The sequence below is a fragment of the Capricornis sumatraensis genome, chromosome 8, assembly GCF_032405125.1.
Source record: "Capricornis sumatraensis isolate serow.1 chromosome 8, serow.2, whole genome shotgun sequence".
Lineage (NCBI taxonomy): Eukaryota > Metazoa > Chordata > Mammalia > Artiodactyla > Bovidae > Capricornis > Capricornis sumatraensis.
The window spans coordinates 44,527,010-44,549,429 of NC_091076.1; the positions used below are offsets into that span (position 1 = coordinate 44,527,010).

Below are 22,420 nucleotides of genomic sequence, written 5' to 3' on the forward strand. Positions count from 1 at the left end.
TGGGTTGAATGTACTCAGTTCATGATTTCCTGCTGTGGCTTTCAGTCCACTGAGCTAAAGTTGCCTTATTCCTTCTGAGAGCAGCACAAGATGCTGAACCTGGTGGTGTCTGAATTTCTGTAGGACTGAAATTTCTGCAGGCAGCTCTTCATTTTAGTTCTCCTGCCCCATAAAGCCTCTGGTCCTAGATTTAGTCATAATGAATGAACTTTTGCATGGCAGATTTTTGTTTTTACTGCTATTTACCTCCTGTGAACAGAAAAAGGATTAAAAAAAAAAAAAACTTGCTTATTTAACAGAGGGCTAACAGAATTATCAACTGCAAGGTATTTACTAAGAAAAATATTTGTTTCCCTCAAGTAGGGATTTTGGAGAAGGAAATGGCAATCCACTCCAGGACTATTGCCTGGAAAATCCCATGGACAGAGGAGCCTGGTGGGCTGCAGTCCATGGGGTCGCAAAGAGTCGGACACGACTGAGCGACTTCACTTCACTTCGAACATATGGTTAAGCTTTGGCTTAACAAGCATGGAATTTAATTTATTGGCGTCTCCAGTAGGAGTGGAAAAGTTTAATTTGGCACTAATCTATTTGTATGTTACTTAAGAGTTCCTTCAGGATCTGCAGTTTTTAATCAATTCCTGTGTTGTTGTTACAAAATTAAATATTTGAAACATTGCATCTCAGAGAATTCCCACCATTTATGGAATTTAAAGCCAATGCCAGGGAAGCTTGGCAGTTATATTTACTTGCCAGGTGGTTTGGTGGTTCTCTGTGACAAAGGCAAAAACACTACTTCTAGGTTAGGTTTGAAATTATGTGATACTTGGTTATTTTGGATTTTTTAAAATTATGTCTTGTTTATTTTGAGAAGATGATTTGCAGCATTTCAAATTTTAGTGATAAACTAAGCAATCTAGTAATATGTTTCTACATTATGCAAAAATTCATATTTCCTAAAATAAATGGAATGTTTCTACCATTTGTAGCAAAAAGTTTTGCGTAAATTTATAAGCTTGAGTGAAGTTATTTTGTTGCTTTACATACTGACATTTTATCTCATGCTTATGTAAATTTAATTGTGTTCCCATTGACCATTGCACATCCCTGTGTTATAGCGCCTAGCACATGAAATCCACACTTTTCTTTACAGTTCCCACTAGTAGATGATATGTAATGTGTATTATTATTCTTTGTATTGCTAGCATCTACAAAAAGTCTTCCACAGCATAAGTAGTCTATAATTTTTTTTGAGTTGAATCTGTTAAAAAAAAAGATCATAGGACTTTTATTAAATATAAAATGAAAAATTTTTACCATATACTAGTCAATTCCCAATAATAGTGGAATATTAATTGCAATTTAGTGTGCTAAATGTTTTGGCATAACATTTAATGCTCTGAAACTCACATTCAGTAGTAGGGCATATTTTACTCCCTTAATTTTCTTATCTGTAAAATCTAAAAATTCATTAAAAGCCCTGTGTTTAACATAAATACAATATACACTCAACTAAGTAAAATATTAGTGCATTTATTTTCTTATGTATTATTTAATGACTTTGACAACCTTGTTGGCACAAAGCAATGTTAAAACAAAACAAAAATCTTCCCTTAACCAGCTTGTTCCTTTTCATTTTTTTTAAAGAGGAGAAGGAATGGATCATTGAAAGTAGCCTCCTTTAATTCAGAAGAATAGATTGAAAAAATCTTATATTATGACCATTCATCTGAATTTAATGGCTTGGTAATAATTTAGTGTACCCTTTCTTTCCATATACTCCATGTATGTTTATTATAATAGTTGTATTATATATAGTAACATTTTCCCATATCATCAGAAACTCAGTGCTATAATTCTTAATGACTGCTAATGTATGAATTACTTCTCATGTTTTCCTTAATATGATTTAACTACTCATTCCCTGGTTAATAGATATTTAGATTTTGAAACATCTGATTTATAAGTATACTCTCTTTTTCCCCCTGTTTAACTCATGTAGCTCCGAAGTCCTGATGAAGGTTTTGAAGGCAAGTCTCTTTTTGAGAGCTGGAATGAAAAAAGTCCTTCCCCTGAATTCAGTGACTTGCCAAGGTAAACAAACAGAACTCTGTAAGGAATTGTGTCAAAAATAAAGGATAGCTTTTCTTAATAAGTAATAAAAGTTTAAAATTCTCTAACTTCTGATAAAGATTAAGCAATGTTTAGGTTCACAAATAAAATTGTTACCTGAAAACTGGATTTGCCTCTCAAGGGGTGTAGAGCCAAAAGACACAACCAAGTCAAAGACCTGGAGATGGAAGGATGAATTACTTGCAGCAAGTTTGGAAAACACTGGATGTGCTTAGTCCGTCCTGTATGACTCTTTGTGACCCACTGCAGGGGTGTAGCCCACCAGGCTTTTTTGTCCATGGGATTTCCCAGACAAGAATATTAGAGTGGGTTGCTGTTTCCTTCTCCAGGGGATATTCCCAACCCAGGGATCAAATCTGCATCTCCTGTGTCTCCTGCCTTGCAGGCAGATTCTTGCTGAGCCATCATGGTAACCTGGAAAACACTGGGGATCTCTCCTAAAGCAGTATTTCCCTGAACAGTAACATCATAGATGTTTTAAGCTAAGAGTACATGCACATTCATGAAGGGTCTTGAGAAGAGTATCAGTTCAGTTCAGTTCATTTCAGTCACTCAGTCGTGTCCGACTCTTTGCGACCCCATGAATAATTCATAATAAAATTGGGACAAAATTTGAAAAAGTCCAAACTTAAGTTGAGTGAGTTCAGAAAAGGTTAACATCATCATTCCCAGCTGATCTGGTGGTTGAGCACACATAGGGGTTTACGTTCTGAAGAACAGCTCAAAAATGTTCTTTAGGCTAATATTTACCATTGTAACTGAACTGAAAGTCTTTACAACAGGCTTATTATCTTTGCTGTTGTTACTTCTCTTGCCCAAGCCATTTGTTCCTAAATTTTCTTGTTGCCTTAAAATTATTTATTACTGAGACCTGTTCAGGGATAAGCACTGTGGCCAGGGCTTTATCACAAAATGGCTTAGATCAACAGTGAGTTGTCGTATGTCAAGAAAGCCAAAACTAGTTCTCTTTTTCTGGGGACCCCCTACCCTGTTGTTTACAAATATTGGTATATGTTTTGAAATTAAATCTATAGGCCATCAAATTGTGGTTCTCTTTTGAATAGATTATGCACATGGTACCTAAGTCTGTCCTCTTGCTGCTTAATAAATTTCCTTTTTTTCTGAACATCATGCAATATTTTGGTTACTCTGAGAAGAATATAAGCATCATATCAGGTTTAGCCATATCTTCACAAGCAAGGGATGAGGAATAAATATCTCAGTAGTTTGAGATTAAGGTAATGGTCTGAATAATTTAAATTTTTAAGGATAGGATTTAAATCTGAGTTATCTGAAAATTTTCGGATTCTTTTAACTGTATCATGTACAACAAATAAAGATAATAAAATAAGTCAGTGAAGGAAAATAGTTTCCAACTTCAAGAATTTTTAATAGTGAAATACAATTCTTCTTGATTCTCTTAAAGAGCTCCTAAAATCCCTGGAATTTTCTAAGAGGTGAGAGGGACAAACGTATCTTTTGTTTTATTAATGAGGTAACATAGACCCACACTTAAAGTGGGGACTGGTTGCCAGGAGAACCAATCGAGTGATTTGAGGGTTGTAACTTTCAATCTGGCCCTCAACCTCCCTGGAAGGGAGGCAGCCTGAGGTTGACTCAGTCACTGGTGTCCAATAACTTAACTGATCATGACCATGTACTGAGATTTTCATAAAACCTCAAAACTATAGAGTTTGGAGGAGCTTCCTGGCTGGTGAACATGTGGAGATGCTGGAAGAGTGGTGAGCCTAGACAAGGTTGGGAGTTCTGACCCTTTTCCTGTACCTCATCCTATGCATCTCTTGTATCTGGCTGTTTCTGAGTTATAATCTTTCACAATAAATTGGTGATCTAATGCTTCTCTTGGTTCTATGAGCTGCTCTAGCCAATCCAAGGAGGGGTTTGTGGGACCCTCCTCTCTGTAGTGGTTGGTCAGAAGCACAGGATTCTGAGTTGGGGGGGTGGGACAGTCTCTGGTGGCAAGCCCTTCATGTCTGGGACCTGACTCCAGGTGGGCAGTGTCAGAACTGAGTTGAATTGTAGAACACCCAGCTGGTGTCCTGGAGAATTGTGTGCTGTTGGTGTGGGAAACCCTCCCCTCCCCACATAAACAGGTTGGAATTGGGTCCAGAAACTCAAAAGAACAATGATAACCCCTCCCCAAAATAGTCTTCAGGAAATAGATATTCTGTGATCAAAAATGACATTCCCCACTTTTTTTTTTCTTGCTGCTTCTCTAAAGGCAGTATATCTAAAAATTATATTTATAGTATTGAGTGGATATTTAGTTTAATTCATTTTGATCTGTAGTCAATGAAGAAGTCACTCAAATAATCCTGTATTTTATCTCTAAAAGGATTAGCAAATTAGGATCTGGAAATGATTTTGAAGTGTTCTTCCAAAGACTTGGAATTGCTTCAGGCAGAGCAAGGTATACTAAAGATTGGGTAAGTCTATTAATAAGTTCTTCAGGATTAATTATGAATATATTTTAGCTAAACAAATAATTCTGGATCAAAAAAAGTGACTTAAGCACCATGCTTGCTACATCCCTGGTTTTGTTCAGCAACTTAGAATTCTTCCCATTTTTAATTGGTTTCTTCTGATGTCTGTCTACTTAGATGGGTAAAGCGTCTGCCTGCAATGCGGGAGACCCGGGTTCGATCTCCAGGTCAGGAAGATCCCCTGGAGAAGGAAATGGCAACCCACTGCAGTACTCTTGCCTAGAAAATTCCATGGATGGAGGAGCCTGGTGGGCTACAGCCCATGGGGTCGCAAAGAGTTGTACACGACTGAGAGACTTCACTCACTCACTTCACTCAATCATATACTTCTGCTATTTCTTTCTTTTTCAGTTTTAGTTATTATCCATTTACTTCTTTCTCGGGAAGCTAGGCATTCAGTTCTCTTATGTCACATCCTCTCCCAACCCCCAATTACTTTCCTTCATGGCATTGTTTTCAATATCATATTTGTGCTTTGCTTGTTGATTAGAAGGCTTTTTTTTTTTTTTTTTCCTCCATGTATCTACAAACTTCTAGTATATTCAAACTCATCAGGTGATCTGGCAGAGTTCCTTTTCCCTGTTGGGGCTTTTCTGCTTCTCTGGGTTCTCTGGTTATTCTTTCTGCCTGTGGCACAGTTCTTGCCTAAATTTTAAAAGAAAGCTGAGAACATCTTCATTTCACTCATACTTTGAATTTTCTGTTCCCCAGATTTTGTGACTTCCTTTTTCTTACTTACTCACCTCTTTTTTTGGATCACATCTTTCAGGCACTTCTTGAAAAGAGTGAACAAAAGCTAAATACCTTGCATGCTTGTTACACTACACAGAATTCTTCAATGATTTGACTGGGAAGAAAAATTTTGTTGCAAATTCTGTACCCTTAGAATTTTGATCTTCTTGCTTTATTGTCTCCCAGCCTGTTGAGAGATGTTATTTGCTCCCTGATCTATTGTTTGTTGCTTTTTATTTTTAAAGGAAAACTTTAGTATCTACTCTTTATGACTGTGTTATCCTTGGTGAACAAATGTGTATTATGTCATATTTTAATATGCTGAACTGGGCACAAGTTATACCCTTTGTCCTGGAAACTTACGGATTGTAGTTGGAGGAAATGTTTTTTCTTTGATTATTCCCTCTTTTCTCTTTCTCAACTCTTATGAATTTGTTTAGCCTCTAGGGGATTCTTTTCCAATGCCTTTATCTGTTCTCTTGCATTCCTATCTGTGTCTTTTTTTACATTCTGCAATGTTTTCTTCAACTATGCCATTCATTTATTATGATTTTTTATTAAGTTTCCCTCCATTCCCTGTTGCTGCTAAGTCACTTCAGTCATGTCCGACTCTGTGCGACCCCAGAGACGACAGCCCACCAGGCTCCCCGTCCCTGGGATTCTCCAGGCAAGAACACTGGAGCGGGTTGCCATGTCCTTCTCCATTCCCTGTAGTACCTCCTTACTCTGAGATGATTTTATTCTAGTTTGCAGGCTGGATCTATAACTTTCAAGTTAAAAGGTGTCTTCAAATGCCTGGCCATCTTTGGCTATCTCTCTTGTTTGGGAGTGAGACTAGAGAGAGCTCATATGCGAGGTGGTGTGTGTTGAAGGGGAAGCTTCACAAGAGAGGGACTGGGGGTGCCTGTTCTAGTTGTTTCGGTGGGTGACAGCTAATACTGAGGATCTGTAGTCTTTTGTCTTTGGTTGGTTATTCTGCCCAGACAGAAAATCGCTCACCGCTGGCGTTGGTATTGAGGGTAGATGTAAATATCATCTACATTTTCTCATGAGAAAACTGCAGCAAGAAAGGTTAGCAATTCTGGGGTTAATAAATGGCCAGAGTTATTTGGGGTAATAAGTTCTGAAGCCTGGATTCAGACTCTGACAGGCTAATTCCAGAGTCCCACTCTCAATACACCTCTATATAAAGTGTTCTATTATATCAGTTAAAAAAAAAAGGCAAGCATCTTTAAAAAGTGGGCAAAAGGCATAAATCAGCAACTCAAAATTTGAAAAGTTGTTCCCTCTTGCCTTTTGTGTATGTTCTTGTATTCTTACAACCGTCTGAGCGTTGCTTCTCTCTTTAGTGAGATTTCGGATCTACTACTGAACCCTCACTGTTTAGACTCTCACTCATCAGCACGCTGCTTGTCAGAAAATTACTCATTCATGAAATTTCAGTCAGCAAACAGTTTGCACCATTGCTGTATATGATATGTTATGCTTATTTTCTTGCCTCTAACAATTCTCTGTCTTAAATTATTTTCACACAAATGCAGCATTATCTTGTCTTTATTTGAGGAAGATTTTTACATCTCCTGTTTTCTTAAAGGCAAGAATGTTAGGTTTCTTCCAAGATCATTTTTACAGTATTGTTTATGTTATATACACATACTTTTTTACTAGTGAGAACCTGGGGCAGGTTTTAATAATACAATAATAAACATTTAGTGAGTGGCTTATTGAAGTACTTAGATACTTCCTTTATTCATTACTGACAAAAACAGTCTTACTAACAGTAACTGTGGTACTATGCATTTTATATAAGTTATCTTACAAGGGATACATTTTGGATTTTTTTTTTTTGTAGGAAACAAGCACATTCAGCAGCTATCCACTGTATCATAGTATCTATGAAACGTATGAATTAGTGGAAAAATTTTACGATCCAGCATTTAAGTATCACCTCGCTGTGGCCCAGGTTCGAGGTGGAATCATCTTCGAAATAGCCAATTCCATAGTGCTGCCCTTCGACTGTCGAGATTATGCTGTTGTTTTAAGAAAGTATGCTGATAAAATCTACAATATTTCAATGAAGCATCCACAAGAAATGAAAACATACAGTGTGTCATTTGGTATGCTACTTTTCCTCTTTCAAAACTCTCAATCTATAATCTCTAAAATGTAATGACTTACCTTAGGTCCATTTATTATTTATTGCTATTCCACATGATCAAATATTTTATGCATATAAGTGTTTCCTCTGTATCACTGATGCCTATCTTGCAATATACAAAATATAATTACCTTGTTAAATACAAAAGGGAACAGCTTCCTGTATGGTTCCCCTTGTTTAAACTATAGAGCAATGCCGTTTCATTAGGTTCTAATTTCTCTTTTAGATTCACTCTTTTCTGCAGTGAAGAATTTTACAGAGATTGCTTCTAATTTCAGTGAGAGACTGCAAGACTTGGATAAAAACAAGTATGTTCTGCATATATACAGAGAGACAGATAGTTATGCTATGCATGCACTGTATATAATAAAAAAGAAATACTAGTTGATGTCTTATTGTTGAACTATCTTTGGAAAGTGTTTTTCTGCTTTCTTTCTATTCTAACACACCCTATACAGGTCTGCCATATCTCTTAAAGATGTATTTTTGACATTCAGGTTACATATGTGCTGTTGAGAATGCTGGTGCCTCCATTACTATGAACTGAGTAGTAGTAACAAAATTTCCACCTTAACGTTGAAGGGTCTTTCACTATATGTCCCCATAATTTTCTTGTTTTTTTTTTCTTGTTGTTTCAACATCTGTACATCATATTTCGACCAGTTTTCCCAAAACACACCTTCTTCTTCCCTCTTCTTAATATCATTACTTCCACAAACACTTCATAATCTACACTGCCACCTGGAAAAATTCTCTATATCCGGAATAGCAAATAAGATAAAGCCATTATTTTTTTTTCCATAAAGTAGAATTTTGAGAGTGAATATCAATTAAATACATAATGATGATACAAATATCAAATCCTTGGGGACTGATGCAAGAATACATGGAAAGAGACAGTGCAGACAGATCAAAAGTTAGACCAGTGATATATAAGGAAGTATTTGTAATGAAGGATATATTAAAATCAAATGAGAAAAGTATTCAGTAATATTGTATAAGCTCTTTCAGGAATTGGTAAAAAAAAAAAAAAGTGAATCCAAAATCTCACTTCACAGTCTATGCAAAAATAACAGGTATAGAAGAATTTTTTAATAAAAATAGAAATATCTTAGAAATGAGATTCAAAGTTTAGGAATGATAATGCAGTCAGATTTGAGAATATTAAAATGATTAATAATATGAAAATTAATAATCCAAATCAAAGATAAAAGACTGGGGAGTTTGGATGGTGGGTAATAAATACCCAGAAAATATGAATGGGGGTAATACAGATATTTTAAGAAATTTGTTTTTGAAAACTGATTAGAGAATCCAAAAGACAAAGTGGGAAATATTGACACTAGACAAGCGAATTAAAAAATAACATATTATCTATACAGAAATAGAAAAAAAATTCAAATTTACTAGTAATTCCAAAACCACAAATGAAAATGTATTATTTTCATATCAAGTGAGTAGCAATTTAAAATTTGTTTGTGCAAATTGCTGCAGGCAGTACACTGAAGCTAATGCTGTTGGGCTTTATTTTTTCTGATAGCATTAAAATTGCTATTGCTTTAAGCTATTAAAAAACATAAATATATATTATTACAATTTCTAGAGCAATGACAGTGTTCTTACACTCTGCCGTAGTATTTCTGTTTCTTGAAATTTTTTCCTTCAGGAAAGGGTCTCAAGTCTGAGAGAATGAAATGGCTTCTCATAGAAAAAATCAAATTATAATATCAGATAACTCAAAGCAGCCTTAATACCTATGAGGACAGAAATTACTAAACAATTGGATGTCCACCAATTTAAACATTTTATAAACATTAAAATTGATAATTATAAAAGAAGTTTATTAAGATATAATAATATGTTAAGCAAACAAAAAGGTCATAAAATTGTTCATATACACTATTTTATTGAATACACAGAAAATATTACAAAAAAGCAATTAGTATAATAATCGTGTTATCCTTAGGTGAATGTGAAGATTTTTTCCCTTATACTTTATAATTCTTTTCAAATTTTTATCTAAGTAAAAATAACCAATGATAAATAAATTTTAGAGTAATGTCAAACACTGTATAGTCGGGAAGATCCCCTGGAGTAGGAAGTGGCAACCCACTCCAGTCTATAAAGCTGATTTTCTGTCATTAAATAAATGATGTTTCTTCCTTGTGGGAGAACTGCCTGATTTTCTGTCATTAAATAAATGATGTTTCTTCCTTGTGGGGGAACTGCCTGATGGCATAGTATGGTAGCCTAGCACACTGGGCTTTCACTTCCTTGAGTATTTCTGGATTTGTCTTACTATCTCTAGGTGATAGTTAAAGTACAATTTGTATCTCTATATTATGTATGCATACCCTGAAACACCTGGAGCTGTGGTTTGTACATAATAAGAGTAAGTGCTGGCTAAAATAAAGTGGATGTAGAATTTCTCAACCAAACTTTGAAATCTGTGGAAGAGACACTTCTTGAATCCTGCTTTTCTTCAATGTCTTAACCCATTGAAGAAAACAGAGTGTTGACTTCTTGGTACCTTTATGGTCACATAGTTTTCAACCTCAAGACCTAGCCTCCTCCAGTCTCCGTAGGGAGGCCAGCATACTTCTGGTGGAAATAGATCCTGTTTACATAAGTCTGGTGCTCTGAGCATTTATCTCCCAGGGATGTTTTAGTTTGAAACCTGCAAAGTGGCGCTAGTGGTAAAGAATCTGCCTGCCAACGCAGGAGACAGGAGATGCAGGAGACTCAGGTTCGAACCCTGGGTCAGGAAGATCCCCTAGAGTAGGAAGTGGCAACCCACTCCAGTATTCTTGCCTGGAAAATCCCATGGACAGAAGAGCTTGGCAGGCTACAGTCCATAGGGTCTCATGGAGTAAGACATGACTCAAGTGACTTACTGTGTTGAACAAGGAACATCCGAATGGGGTATGTGTGTGTATATTCACATGAGTTTCTGTGTTCTTAGCAATGCTTTGTGAATTTGGTTCAGAAACTTGTGATACCTTATTGAAATTACGGTTCATTCATTTTCCTCTTTATTAGTTAATGTGGACTGTTCACAGGTAAAGTCTGTGCCCACGGTTTACCTTTATACTATCACTTAACCTGAGTTCTTGATGCTAAATAAATGAATGTTGAAAATAGCTCATCTCCAAATTCTGTGGCCTTTAATTATTCAATTTGCCTTTTGTTGACATGCTGCAGTTGAAGGAATAGTACTGACCTCCTACTGCTGCTGCTGCTGGGTCACTTAAGTCGGGTCCAACTCTGTGTGACTCCATGGACTGCAGCCCACCAGGCTCCCCTGTCCATAGGGATTCTCCAGGCAAGAATATTGGAGTGGGTTGCTACGCCCTCCTCTAGGGACTCTTCCTGACCCAGGGATAGAACCCATGTCTCTTACATCTCCAGCATTAGTAGGTGGGTTCTTTACCACTAGTACCACCTGGGAAGCCCACTGAGCTCCTATTTCACTCTAAAACTTTCTAGATGTGAACTTGGGCAAGTTATTTCTCTACTGAATCTGAATATCTCATCTATAGAATGGGGCTGCTATTCATGTATAACTTGAAGGATTGCTTAGATGATTAAAAGGAATATATTTTATAAACATTCAGAATAGTAATGGTCACATAGTTTTCTTATTAAAACTAAGACATAACAAAGCTAGAGATAATTCATTTTTATATAAAGTAATTTGATTCCTTATGGTAGTGATTATTTTTAATTAGTTAATTAAATTATGACAATACGTTGAATTTAACAACATATTGCTGCCCTACTCCAGGATTGCTGGTAAATTTTCAGGTATATTGAGGCATTTTTATTACAGTAACACTCTCCTGCACACTTGGAAATGTGAACTCTGTAAGCAGGAAGAGTCTGATACCTAACAGGCATTCAGATATCTTTGAAAGGACAAAATAAGCAACATCCCTGTGTTCATGTAGGTTTGTCTTTAAAAACAATAAAATATTATTAGCCATCATTTGGTAAATATAATTCTCTAGGCACCCTACTAAATATTAATATACTAATCCATTTCAATATTTAAATGACTTATGATCAGATTATTAGGATACTTAAAATGAAAAAGTCTTGCCTATTGTTTAAATACCTAGGTTTATAGTTAGCTATTTCAGTGTAAATAAAAATTACTATAATTTTTTCCATTGGCACATTGAACATTTTTAGTGGTTTTTTTGGTTTGTGTTTTAAATTGGGGGTATAGTTGCTTTACAATTTTGTGTTGTGTTAGTTTCTGCTGTACAAAGAAATGAATCAGCTATATGTATACATATATCCCCTCCCTCTTGGACTTCCCTCTCAACCTGGCTCCCGTCGCACCCATCTGGGTCAGCAGAGAGCGCTGAACTGAACTTTCTGTGCTTTGTAGCTGTTCCCAGTAGCTGTCTGTTTTATCCATGGTAGTATATATATGCCAATCCTAATCTCCCAGTTCATCCATGCCTTCCTTCCCAGGCCCCTGTGTCCACACGTCATTCCCTGCACTCTCTATTACTGCGCTGCAGATATGTTCATCTGTACCATTTCTCTAGTTTCGTCAGATATGGATTAAATATATGATATTTCTTTCTTTCTTTCTGACCTAATTATAAGCCTCAGCAGAATATTACTTTATGGGATTTAAAGAAATATAACTATGCATGCTACTGTTCTTAATCTGCATGTTATAGGAATTTAAAATTAGCTGTGTTTAGATTTGTTTTGAATGTTTAGTTTGCTGGGTAGTGCACCTATTTTCGTGAAGCTGCAACTTATGGCTTTCCTTTTCTAGCCCAATATTATTAAGAATTATGAATGATCAACTGATGTTTTTGGAACGAGCATTTACTGATCCTTTAGGATTACCAGACAGGCCTTTCTATAGGTAAGGATAAAAATATGGCTCTTCATTTTAATAAATTTTTTTCTTGTTATTTGCATTGTGGCAAAAATGCATTTGATTTCTTGCAAACAAAAAATTCCAAAACATATGTAGTAAATGGTAAGTATTATTTATTTATATAAAATGATTACTACAGGTTTTTATTATCTTTTTTGATTGTTTCCGTATATAAAAGAGTATATGCTCATTGTAGGAAATTTAGAAGACTGAGGAAGTCAGAAGTAGAAAATAAAAATCTCCCCTTTGGTATTCATAAACTTTAGCCCCTTTTTATTTTCTTTTAAATGTGTATTTATGCATATACATAAGGCATAATAAATATATACTTACTTACTGTCTTAATGTTGATAGATTTTTCCCCTAATTTTTGATAATCATTAATTATTTCTGATAACCATCAACTGTCCCCAGGTTGATCTTACTAAGAATTCAGAAAGAATTGGATCATTGACCAGCCAGAAATGACCCCATCTTTATGTGCAGGGATTATTTGTGAAGAATCGGAATTGAGACTAAGGGTGTCATCCAAACAGAGTGAATGGTCTCCCCCTGGCGGCAGCACTATGCCCCTTTCCTTTTTTGTTTTTTTTATTGTGGAACTTGTCCTTCTCTTCCAAGGTTATTATATTCACTTCCCCTATAGCTCAGTTGGTAAAGAATCCGCCTGCAATTCAAGAGACCCGGTTCAATCCCTGGGTTGGAAGATCCGCTGGAGAAGGGCTAGGCTACTCACTCCAGTATTCTTGGGCTTCTCTTGTGACTCAGCTGGAAGAAGATCCCTGGAGAAGGGAAAGGGTACTCACCCCAGTAGTCTGGCCTGAAGAATCCAGTCCATGGGGTTGCAAAGAGTTGGACAAACTGAATGACCTTTGCTTTCACTTTCACTAGCTCCTTCAGTAAAACAGCAGCCTCTGCCGAGGTCATGTTGAATGTTACAAAACTGTTTTTTGTTGATTCTCGGTTGGTGCTATGTATTGCAGCACGACTTCCTTTTTAAATAGGAGAAAAACATAGTGACAGGTTGTCGTTACTGTTGTTAGTCATTAAGTCATGTCCAGCTCTTTGCAGCCCTATAGTCTCCTCTGTACACAGATTTTCCAGGCAAGAATATGGAGTAGGTTGCCATGCCCTCCTCCAAGGGATCTTCCCAACCCAGGGATTGAACCCACATATCCTGAAATGGCAGGCGGATTCTTGACCTCTGAGCCACCAGGGAAGTCCATACAATAACTGATTGGCTGGGTCACAAATGAGACCCTATTGTTCTGCATTTCAGAAGATAGAATGGTATTTTGAAGTCATCACTTCTTTAAAGTATACACTGAGATTCATCAGTTCATCTCCCAGACCTCAATTTCCTCCTCTTTAAGATGCTAATATCAATTTTGTAGACTTTATTTTCAAGAATTAGAAAACTTATGGTGGTTTACTCACTAAGTCATGTCTGACTCTTGTGACCCCATGGACTGTAGCCTGCCAGGCTCCTCTGTCAGTGGCATTTGCCAAGCAAGAATACTGGAGTGGGTTGCCATTTCCTTCTCCAGGGGATCTTCCCGACCCAGGGATCAAACCCAGGGCTGCTATGTTGCAGGCAGTCTCCTGCATTGCAGGTGGATTCTTTACCCACTGAGCTACCAGGGAAACCCTTTAGAAAAATTATAGGTTAATAATTTAATGCTAAGTGTGATACATAGTAGGTGACAAGCTGCTGTTGCTATCATTGTCATCATTTTTGTTGCTCTGAGCCACTTTAGGTCATTGTCTAAAGTCAAAATATAGTTAATTACCACATACTTCATAGTCTTTGGAGATTGAACTTGGAAGTCTAGTTGACAAGTGGCAATTAGAGTTATACAATCCATGAATTGTAGAGCGCCCTTGTTTCTTCCCTTGTATATGTAATTTGAGCAACTGATACCAAACTATTTCTATCAACAGGCATATCATCTATGCTCCAAGCAGCCACAACAAGTACATGGGGGAGTCATTCCCTGGGATTTACGACGCTCTCTTTGATATTGAAAACAGAGTGGACCCATCCAAGGCCTGGGAAGAAGTGAAAAAACAGATTTCTATTGCAGCCTTCACAGTGCAGGCTGCAGCAGGGACTCTGAGAGAAGTTGCCTAAGAAATTTCTTCGTAAAACACATACTGAATTGGTATGATGTATCGGAAAAAACCATGTTGGATGTATTGATAAACTGAGAGGTAAATTTGTGTACATATATATACATAGGTATAGATAGATACATACATCTACCTTGGTGTTTCTTTTCTTCTTCTTATAGATCAGTAAGAAAGATGGATATTTTTCTTCTAAAATTATAGAAAGTTATTCTGAAGTTGAACTAAATGATGAAAGTAAGAAGTGCCTAAAATTTTAATACACTTAGGTGGCATTATCAGAGAAACATGTCTCCTTCAACACTTCCAGATCTGTTCCTGTCACTGCACATGTAGAAAGCATCAGTTTGTTACAGAACACGGGAAAATCCACAGGGCTTCGGCAAGCCTGGGATCTGGGTCTGCCGGGCCTCCCAGGGCTGAGAGGATTGCTGTATTCTATTCTATCAGTAGTTGGGCAGCTCTGGTCTAGTCACCCTGAAGGTAGAAGTTGCCTGCTAATGCAGGGGACATAAGAGATGTAGGTTCAATCCCTGGGTCAGGAGGATACCCTGGAGCAGGACACAGCAATCCACTCCAGTATTCTTGCCTGGAGAATCCCCTGGACAGAGAAGCCTGGCAGGTTACAGTCCATGGGGTCTCAGAGAAGGACATGACCGAAGCGACTCACACACAACTATGTGGTATGTTTTCTGGGGGACAAGGCTGAGTATCTTGTTTGGTTCACCCACCATACCTGAAAGGCAAAGATAAGTGTTTCATATAAACTGGATAACTGAGTTGAATCCATAGGGAACACAGGTAGTGAAATGCAATACTTCATATATCTTTAACATGTTTAATTTATAGATGTACCTTTAAATAAATTTTAGCTAGTTGAAAGTGAAAGTGAAGTCGCTCAGTGGTGTCCAACTCTTTGTGACCCCATGGACTGTAGCCTACCAGGCTCCTCCGTCCATGGGATTTCCCAGGCAATAGTACTGGAGTGGGTTGCCATTCCCTTCTCTAGCTAGTTTAAACAAATATTTAAACTTGCTGATTGACAGCGCTGAAAAGTGAAACTGTTAGTTGCTCAGTCCGCTAAACGCTGCTAGTCCACGGGCTAGCCAGGTGCCTCCATCCGTGAGATTTTTCCAGGCAAGAATACTCGAGTGGGTTGCCATTTCCTTCTCCAGGGGATCTTCCTGACTCAGGGATTGAATCTGGGTCTCCTGCATTGCAGACTGATTGTTTACAGTCTGAACCATCCGGGAAGCCACCAGGGACTGCTCTGAGTGATATGTAAATCAAAACTGGAGCCGATTATGCAGAGTGAAGGAGCCAGAAAGAAAAACACCAATACAGTATACTAACACATACATATGGAATTTAGAAAGATGCTAATGATTACCCTGTATGCGAGACAGCAAAAGAGACACAGATGTGTAGAGCGGACTTTTGGACTCTGAGGGAGAGGGAGAGGGTGGGATGATTTGGGAGAATGGCATTGAAACATGCATACTATCATGTAAGAGACGAATCGCCAGTCTATGTTTGATGCAGGATACAGGATGCTTGGGGCTGGTGCACGGGGATGATCCAGAGAGATGATATGGGGTGGGAGGTGGAGGGGGGTTCATGTTTGGGAACTCATGTACACCTGTGGTGGATTCATGTCAATGTATGGCAAAACCAATACAGTATTGTAAAGTAAAATAAAGTAAAAATAAAAATTAAAACAAACAAACAAAAACCTCTGGAACAAAAAAGAGACAAAAGATTATGCTCTCCTCTGAGAAGCACAAATAGGGCATACTTAGTCCATTTTAGAAGAGATTACTTCTCTTACGTTACATTTACTTCATTTCATAAAGGATAATTTGTTACCTGGAACCGATTAACATTTTAAAAAATTTTATTTACTGGCTGCATTGAGTCTTAGTTGTTTTGTGAAATGTGGGATCTTAGTTTCCCAACTAAGGGTCCTCTGGTTGGAAGGTGGATTCTTAACCACTGGACCACCAGCGAAGTCCATGATTCATATTTTAACTTGTGGTCTTGAGGCTTTAAAATATGAAATGCAAAATGGATCGGTAAAGCTCAAAAAAATTCTGGGCATTTAAAAAAGAGGGAATGTAATGCAAGGGATTGGTTATACTGGTGAAATAAGAGGGGACAATAGAAACAAGAGATAGTGGAACCACCCAGAGATTAGCATCAGCAAGAAAGCCATCACCAAACTAGGCTGTGGAGACTCTAATTATCCTTAGAGTCAGAGTCAGAGTCAGTTCCAGGCTGAAGCCATGAAGGAGATGGTGCCTGAGGTAGAGAGGAAGAGAAGAAATAACAGCGACTTCTCTCTTTCTCTTACCCTCTAATGTCGTTCCAGAGCCTGCTGGAAACCAAGTTGCATAAAAGTTTTGGAATCTCAGGCTGTAGTGTCTGGCTACCTGAGATAAAGAACAAAGTAGGAGAAGATATGCAAAGATTCTGAACACATTCAAGTCCCAGCAATGACAGTTTATTCTTTTTGGCACTCAACATCTATTTTCCTCCTACTATGCGTTTCTTAAAAAAATTTTTTTTCCTAATTTAACTTACCTATTTTTGGTTGTGCTGAGTCTTCACTGCTGCATGGGCTTCTCTCTATTTGTGGCAAGTAGGGGCTACTCTGGAGAAGGCAATGGCACCCCACTCCAGTACTTTTGCCTGGAAAATCCCATGGATGGAGGAGCCTGGTAGGCTGCAGTCCATGGGGTCGCTAAGAGTCGGGCACAACTGAGAGACTTCACTTTCGCTTTTCACTTTCATACATTGGAGAAGGAAATGGCAACCCACTCCAGTGTTCTTGCCTGGAGAATTCCAGGGACGGGGAAGCCTGGTGGGCTGCCATCTATGGGGTCGCACAGAGTCAGACACGACTGAAGCGACTTAGCAGCAGCAGCAGCAGCAGGGGCTACTCTGCATTGTGGTGCACAGGCTACTCATTGCTGTGACTTCTCTTGTTTCAGAACACAAGCTCTAGGCATATAGTCAGTAGTTGCAGCATGCGTGCTTAGTAGTTGTGGCTCCTAGGTTCTAGACCTTGGGCTCAGTAGTTGTGGTATATGGGGTTTAGTCACTCTGAGACATGTGGAATCTTCCAGGACCCATCAACCTGAAGGTTGATTCTTCCACTGCACCACCACGGCAGTCTCCACTATGTATTTGTTATACAACTGCACAAATTAAAAAAAAAAACTGATACAGTATTTTAATTGAATAATATTAAGGATTTTTGTTCAGTTACTCAGTTGTGTCTGACTCTTTGTGACCCCATGGACAACAGCCTGTCCTTTACTATCTGTCGGAGTTTGCTCAAACTCATGTCCATTGACTTGGTAATGCCATCCAAACATCTCCTCTTCTGTTGCCTCCTTCTCCTGCCTCCAGCATCAAGGTATTTGTTAATGAGTCAGCTCTTTGCATCAGGTGACCAAAATACTGGACCTTCAGCTTCAGCATCAGTCCCTCCAATGAATATTCAGAGTTGATATCCTTTAGGATGGACTGGTTTGATCTCGTTGCTGCTAAGGGACTCTCAAGAGTCTTCTCCAGTACCACAGTTCAAAAGCATCAATTCTTCAGCATTCAGCCTTCTTTATGGTTCAACTCTTACATTAGATCTGTATCAGATCTAATCCCTGAATCTATTTGTCACTTCCACTGTATAATCATGAAGGATTTGATTTATGTCATACCTGACTGGCCTAGTGATTTCCCCTACTTTCTTCAATTTAAGTCTGAATTTGGCAATAAGGAGTTCATGATCTTAGCCACAGTCAGCTCCAGTCTTGTTTTTGCTGACTGTATAGAGCTTCTCCATCTTTAGCTGCAAAGAATATAATCAATCTGGTTTTGGTATGGACCATCTGGTGATGTCCACATGTAGAGTCATCTCTTGTATTGTTGGAAGAGGGTGGAAGACCAGTGTGTTATCTTGGCCAAACTCTGTTACCCTTTCCCCTGCTTCATTTTGTACTCCAAGGCTAGACTTAGCTGTTACTCCAGGTGTCTCTTGACTTCCTACTTTTGCATTCCAGTCCCCTATGATGAGAAGGACATCTTTTTTTGTGTGTTAGTTCTAGAAGGTCTTGTAGGTCATCATAGAACCATTCAGCCTCATCTTCAGCATTAGTGGTTGGGGCATAGACTTGGATTACCATGCTGTTGAATGGTTTGCCTTGGAAACAAACAGAGATCATTCTGTCATTTTTGAGATTGCATCCAAATCCTTCCTTTTGGACTCTTCTGTTGACTATGATGGCTACCCCATATCTTCTAAGAGATTCTTACCTACCATAGTAGATATAATGGTCGTCTGAATTAAATTTGCCCATTCCAGTCCCTTTTAGTTCACTGATTCCTAAAATATCAATGTTCACTTTTGCTATCTCCTGTTTGACCACTTCCAGTGTACCTTGATTCATGGACCTAACATTCCAGGTTTCTCTGCAGTATTGTTCTTTACAGCATAGGACTTTACTTTTACCACCAGACACATCCACAACTGGGCTTCATTTCCATTTTGACTCAGCCTCTTCATTCGTTCTGGAGGTCCTTCTCCACTCCTCTCCAGTAGCATATTGGACACCTACTGACCTGAAGGGTTCATTTTTCAGTGTTATATATTTTTGCCTTTTCATGAATGGATAAAGATGATGTTGATGTCATACATATATACAATGTAATATTACTCAGCCATAAAAAAGATCAAAACGCCATTTGCAGCAGCATGGATGGACCTGGATATTGTCAGGACAAGGAAGAAAAGAAGTCAGCAAAAAAAAAAGGAAAAATATCATATGACATTACTTACATGTGGAATCTTAAGAAAATGGTACAAATGAAGTTATTTAAAAAAGAGATACACATGTAGAAAACAAATTTATGATTAGCAATTTATAAGAAGGGGCAGAAAAATTGAGAGATTGACTTATAGCCATTATAATATATAGAATAGATAATAAATAAGGGCCCACTGTATCACACAGGGTACTCTACTCATTACTCTGTATTGATATATATGGGAAAAATTTCTTTTAAAAAGTGGCTATATGTATATGTGTAAATGATTCAGTTTGCTGTATACTTCATACTAAACATTGTAAATCAATGATATTTCAATAAAAATTTTAAAGTAAATAAATTTTCATGTCTATTCTCCTTTCTTGAGTGAAGCACTATGACCCGTCTTGGGTTAAAGTAAGAAAATGTTTTTGAAGGCTAGAATGAAAACACTGTAAAAAATAAAGAAAACCTTAAAAGATAGCTGCCCATACTTAACCATCAGTATAACATTTCTTCCTCAAATTGTCTAGGACTTTTTTAGTCAATCATATAGTATACAACTATGATGTAATCACTAATTTTGCAACATAGTATCAATGTTTCTATTCTTGAATGAATGGGAATGAAATCATATGCAGGGAGGGAAGTAAAGGGACGGTTTTAGAAAGCAGTCATTAACACCTATTGTGTGTGCAGTTATGGACAGAAAAAAGGCAATAGTGCGTAACCAAACACACACATACGAAACAAACAAAAAAACTCAAATCTTAGAGGAAAGAATTTCATGGAGGACTGAATGAAAAGAATGAAATTTGAGAGAATTTTAGTTCAGATGAGGTTGAGAATAGTCGTCACCAAAGAGTGAAAGGTTGTAAGGACCAGAGCAGTGGTGTTATTGAGGAGCTTGGGGGTTGAAAAATGGAATGCGAAGGATTCCACTTTCTGAAGAATTGTCACCGAAGGAACGCAGGCAAACTCAGACAGATGAATAAATCTAGTGAGTGATGAGTCAATGCAATTAGGGCTATAATATAGTTCATTAAATGGAGAGATGAAATTCATATTTGGGGAGTTCATTTATTTTCCAAACAACAACTTCATGGATTACAAGTGTAAAGTAATGTCATTACATTTTACTAGAGCTTGGATCATGGGGATTGGATTAAGTAGGTTTCAATCAATCGAATCCAAAATCTAATCAATCAACTTTTCCAAATCTAATCATGTGCACCTATACCTTTTTATAGGGCTCATAACTCTAGAGCTTGTTAAGAAATGGGTGTGGTCCTCAGAGCATATATAAAGCATCCAGCAAAGATCCAAGCTCTTTTTCTCCAGACGTCAGAGCTGTTTGTGTTTGGAGTTGGCTGGTCTGTGGATACTTTTGAGTTTCTGCCACAAGGAGGTGAGCACCTAAACTCTGTCCTGAATTTAACAGAGTTACTTACTGAATAAGATTGGAAATTTTCATTAACAGAACCCAAAGGTGAGTTTGATGAAGGTACAATGATTCTGCTATGTTCACTTAAGTAAGCTGTAATGGTAATTGTGGACACAAAAGATTGTTTTTAATTTCAACAGTAATATCTCTATGTGATCACTGAATCAAGCATTTTATTCCATGTGATATTTGTAGACAAACTGCTTATTTTACTCACTCTATGTCAAGTCACTTCCTTACAGATTGGGGGTAAAAATAGAAAACTGGTTAGCATTGTTCAGAAGATTAAAATAGTTAACCTATATAACAGGAGCTAATCCAATGCCTAGAAATAGTAAGCAACACATATTAGGTTCTCCTATTATTTTCATATTATCATGATCATTAATGTTATCAGTATAGAAGTGATTATATTCATAATGAATTTTTTGCCAGTCTCTAGGCCATTCTAACAGAGAAGGCAATGGCACCCCACTCCAGTACTCTTGCCTGGAAAATCCCATGGATGGAGGAGCCTGCTGGGCTGCAGTCCATGGGATTGCTACAAGTCGGACACGACTGAGCGACTTCACTTTGAGTTTTCACTTTCATGCGTTGGAGAAGGAAATGGCAACCCACTCCAGTGTTCTTGCCTGGAGAATCCCAGGGACGGGGGAGCCTGGTGGGCTGCCGTCTATGGGGTTGCACAGAGTCGGACACGACTGAAGCGACTTAGCAGCAGCAGCAGGCCATTCTAAATTGAGCTTACTGTATTTCCTCTTCATCAAACTGTGTCCTTATTTGATGGACATTTTAGTCCATGGCGTTAGGTTCTATACTGCTGAACATTTTGTAGTCGTTGATCAGAAGTCTGTAATGGCCCTGTCAATAATTTTTTACCTATAAATATAACTGTGCACATCACTGCTCATAATTTTTCCAAAGGCATCTTAAACCTGATGTTATTGTTGTTCAATTAAGCAAGGGTTTACTTTCTGTCTCTTTTGACCAGAGCTAAATTTTCAGCCTTGGAAAGAAGTAGGCTGTTACATTCAACTTCTCAAAGACAGGGAAGATAACAAGAATCATGTAGTTAAACCAAATACTTAGTCACAATGTGTGATAACTGAAATTATATCTTCATGCTCACTTTCCCTTATCCAAATATTTTCCATTTAAATATTTGTTTTAATTAAATATTTAATTTAATTAAAGATTAGATTGGCTCTTGTTCAAGCAAGCAAGTGGTTTTCTTAGGTTTGGAAGATGACACCAATATTGAGAATATCTGTGGCAGATATTTTATCTGTAATATTATTTAATCATTTATATTTCCCATTACCTTTTAGGTCATTAGATGTGTTTGGGTCTTAAAAGACATTCCTAAAGACATGAGTATTTATAAAATCCGTAGAACTCCTAAAATGTTCAAAATGATGTATACCTTTCATAGTCTTTACAAAGAAGAGCATGAGTTAAATGGATGAAATTAATCAGAATACCTTCTTGTAAAGGTCATAATTGTTACCTTTTTAAAACCATTAGTTTGCAGTCTGGAATTGAAGTTTTCAGAGTGGATCCAATCAACCAATAGGGATTCCCAAGAAGTGGCATTTGTCAAAGAGAGAAATATT

The 22,420-nt window shown here is 37.5% G+C and overlaps 1 protein-coding gene across 3 annotated transcripts in view; it reads left to right on the top strand.

Annotated features, from left to right (window-relative positions):
* The window catches only part of FOLH1 (folate hydrolase 1), a 70,149-nt gene extending 55,588 nt beyond the window's left edge, over nucleotides 1–14,561 (top strand). For 2 of the 3 annotated variants that reach the window (XM_068975829.1, XM_068975831.1), the window contains 6 exons: nucleotides 2,003–2,094; nucleotides 4,490–4,580; nucleotides 7,222–7,486; nucleotides 7,754–7,835; nucleotides 12,323–12,415; nucleotides 14,372–14,561. In XM_068975829.1, the coding sequence (XP_068831930.1) occupies nucleotides 2,003–2,094; nucleotides 4,490–4,580; nucleotides 7,222–7,486; nucleotides 7,754–7,835; nucleotides 12,323–12,415; nucleotides 14,372–14,561 (813 nt within the window). The remainder of the gene's footprint in view (nucleotides 1–2,002; nucleotides 2,095–4,489; nucleotides 4,581–7,221; nucleotides 7,487–7,753; nucleotides 7,836–12,322; nucleotides 12,416–14,371) is intronic. The other variant, XM_068975830.1, reaches the window with a different exon arrangement.
* Nucleotides 14,562–22,420: the final 7,859 nt, after the last annotated feature.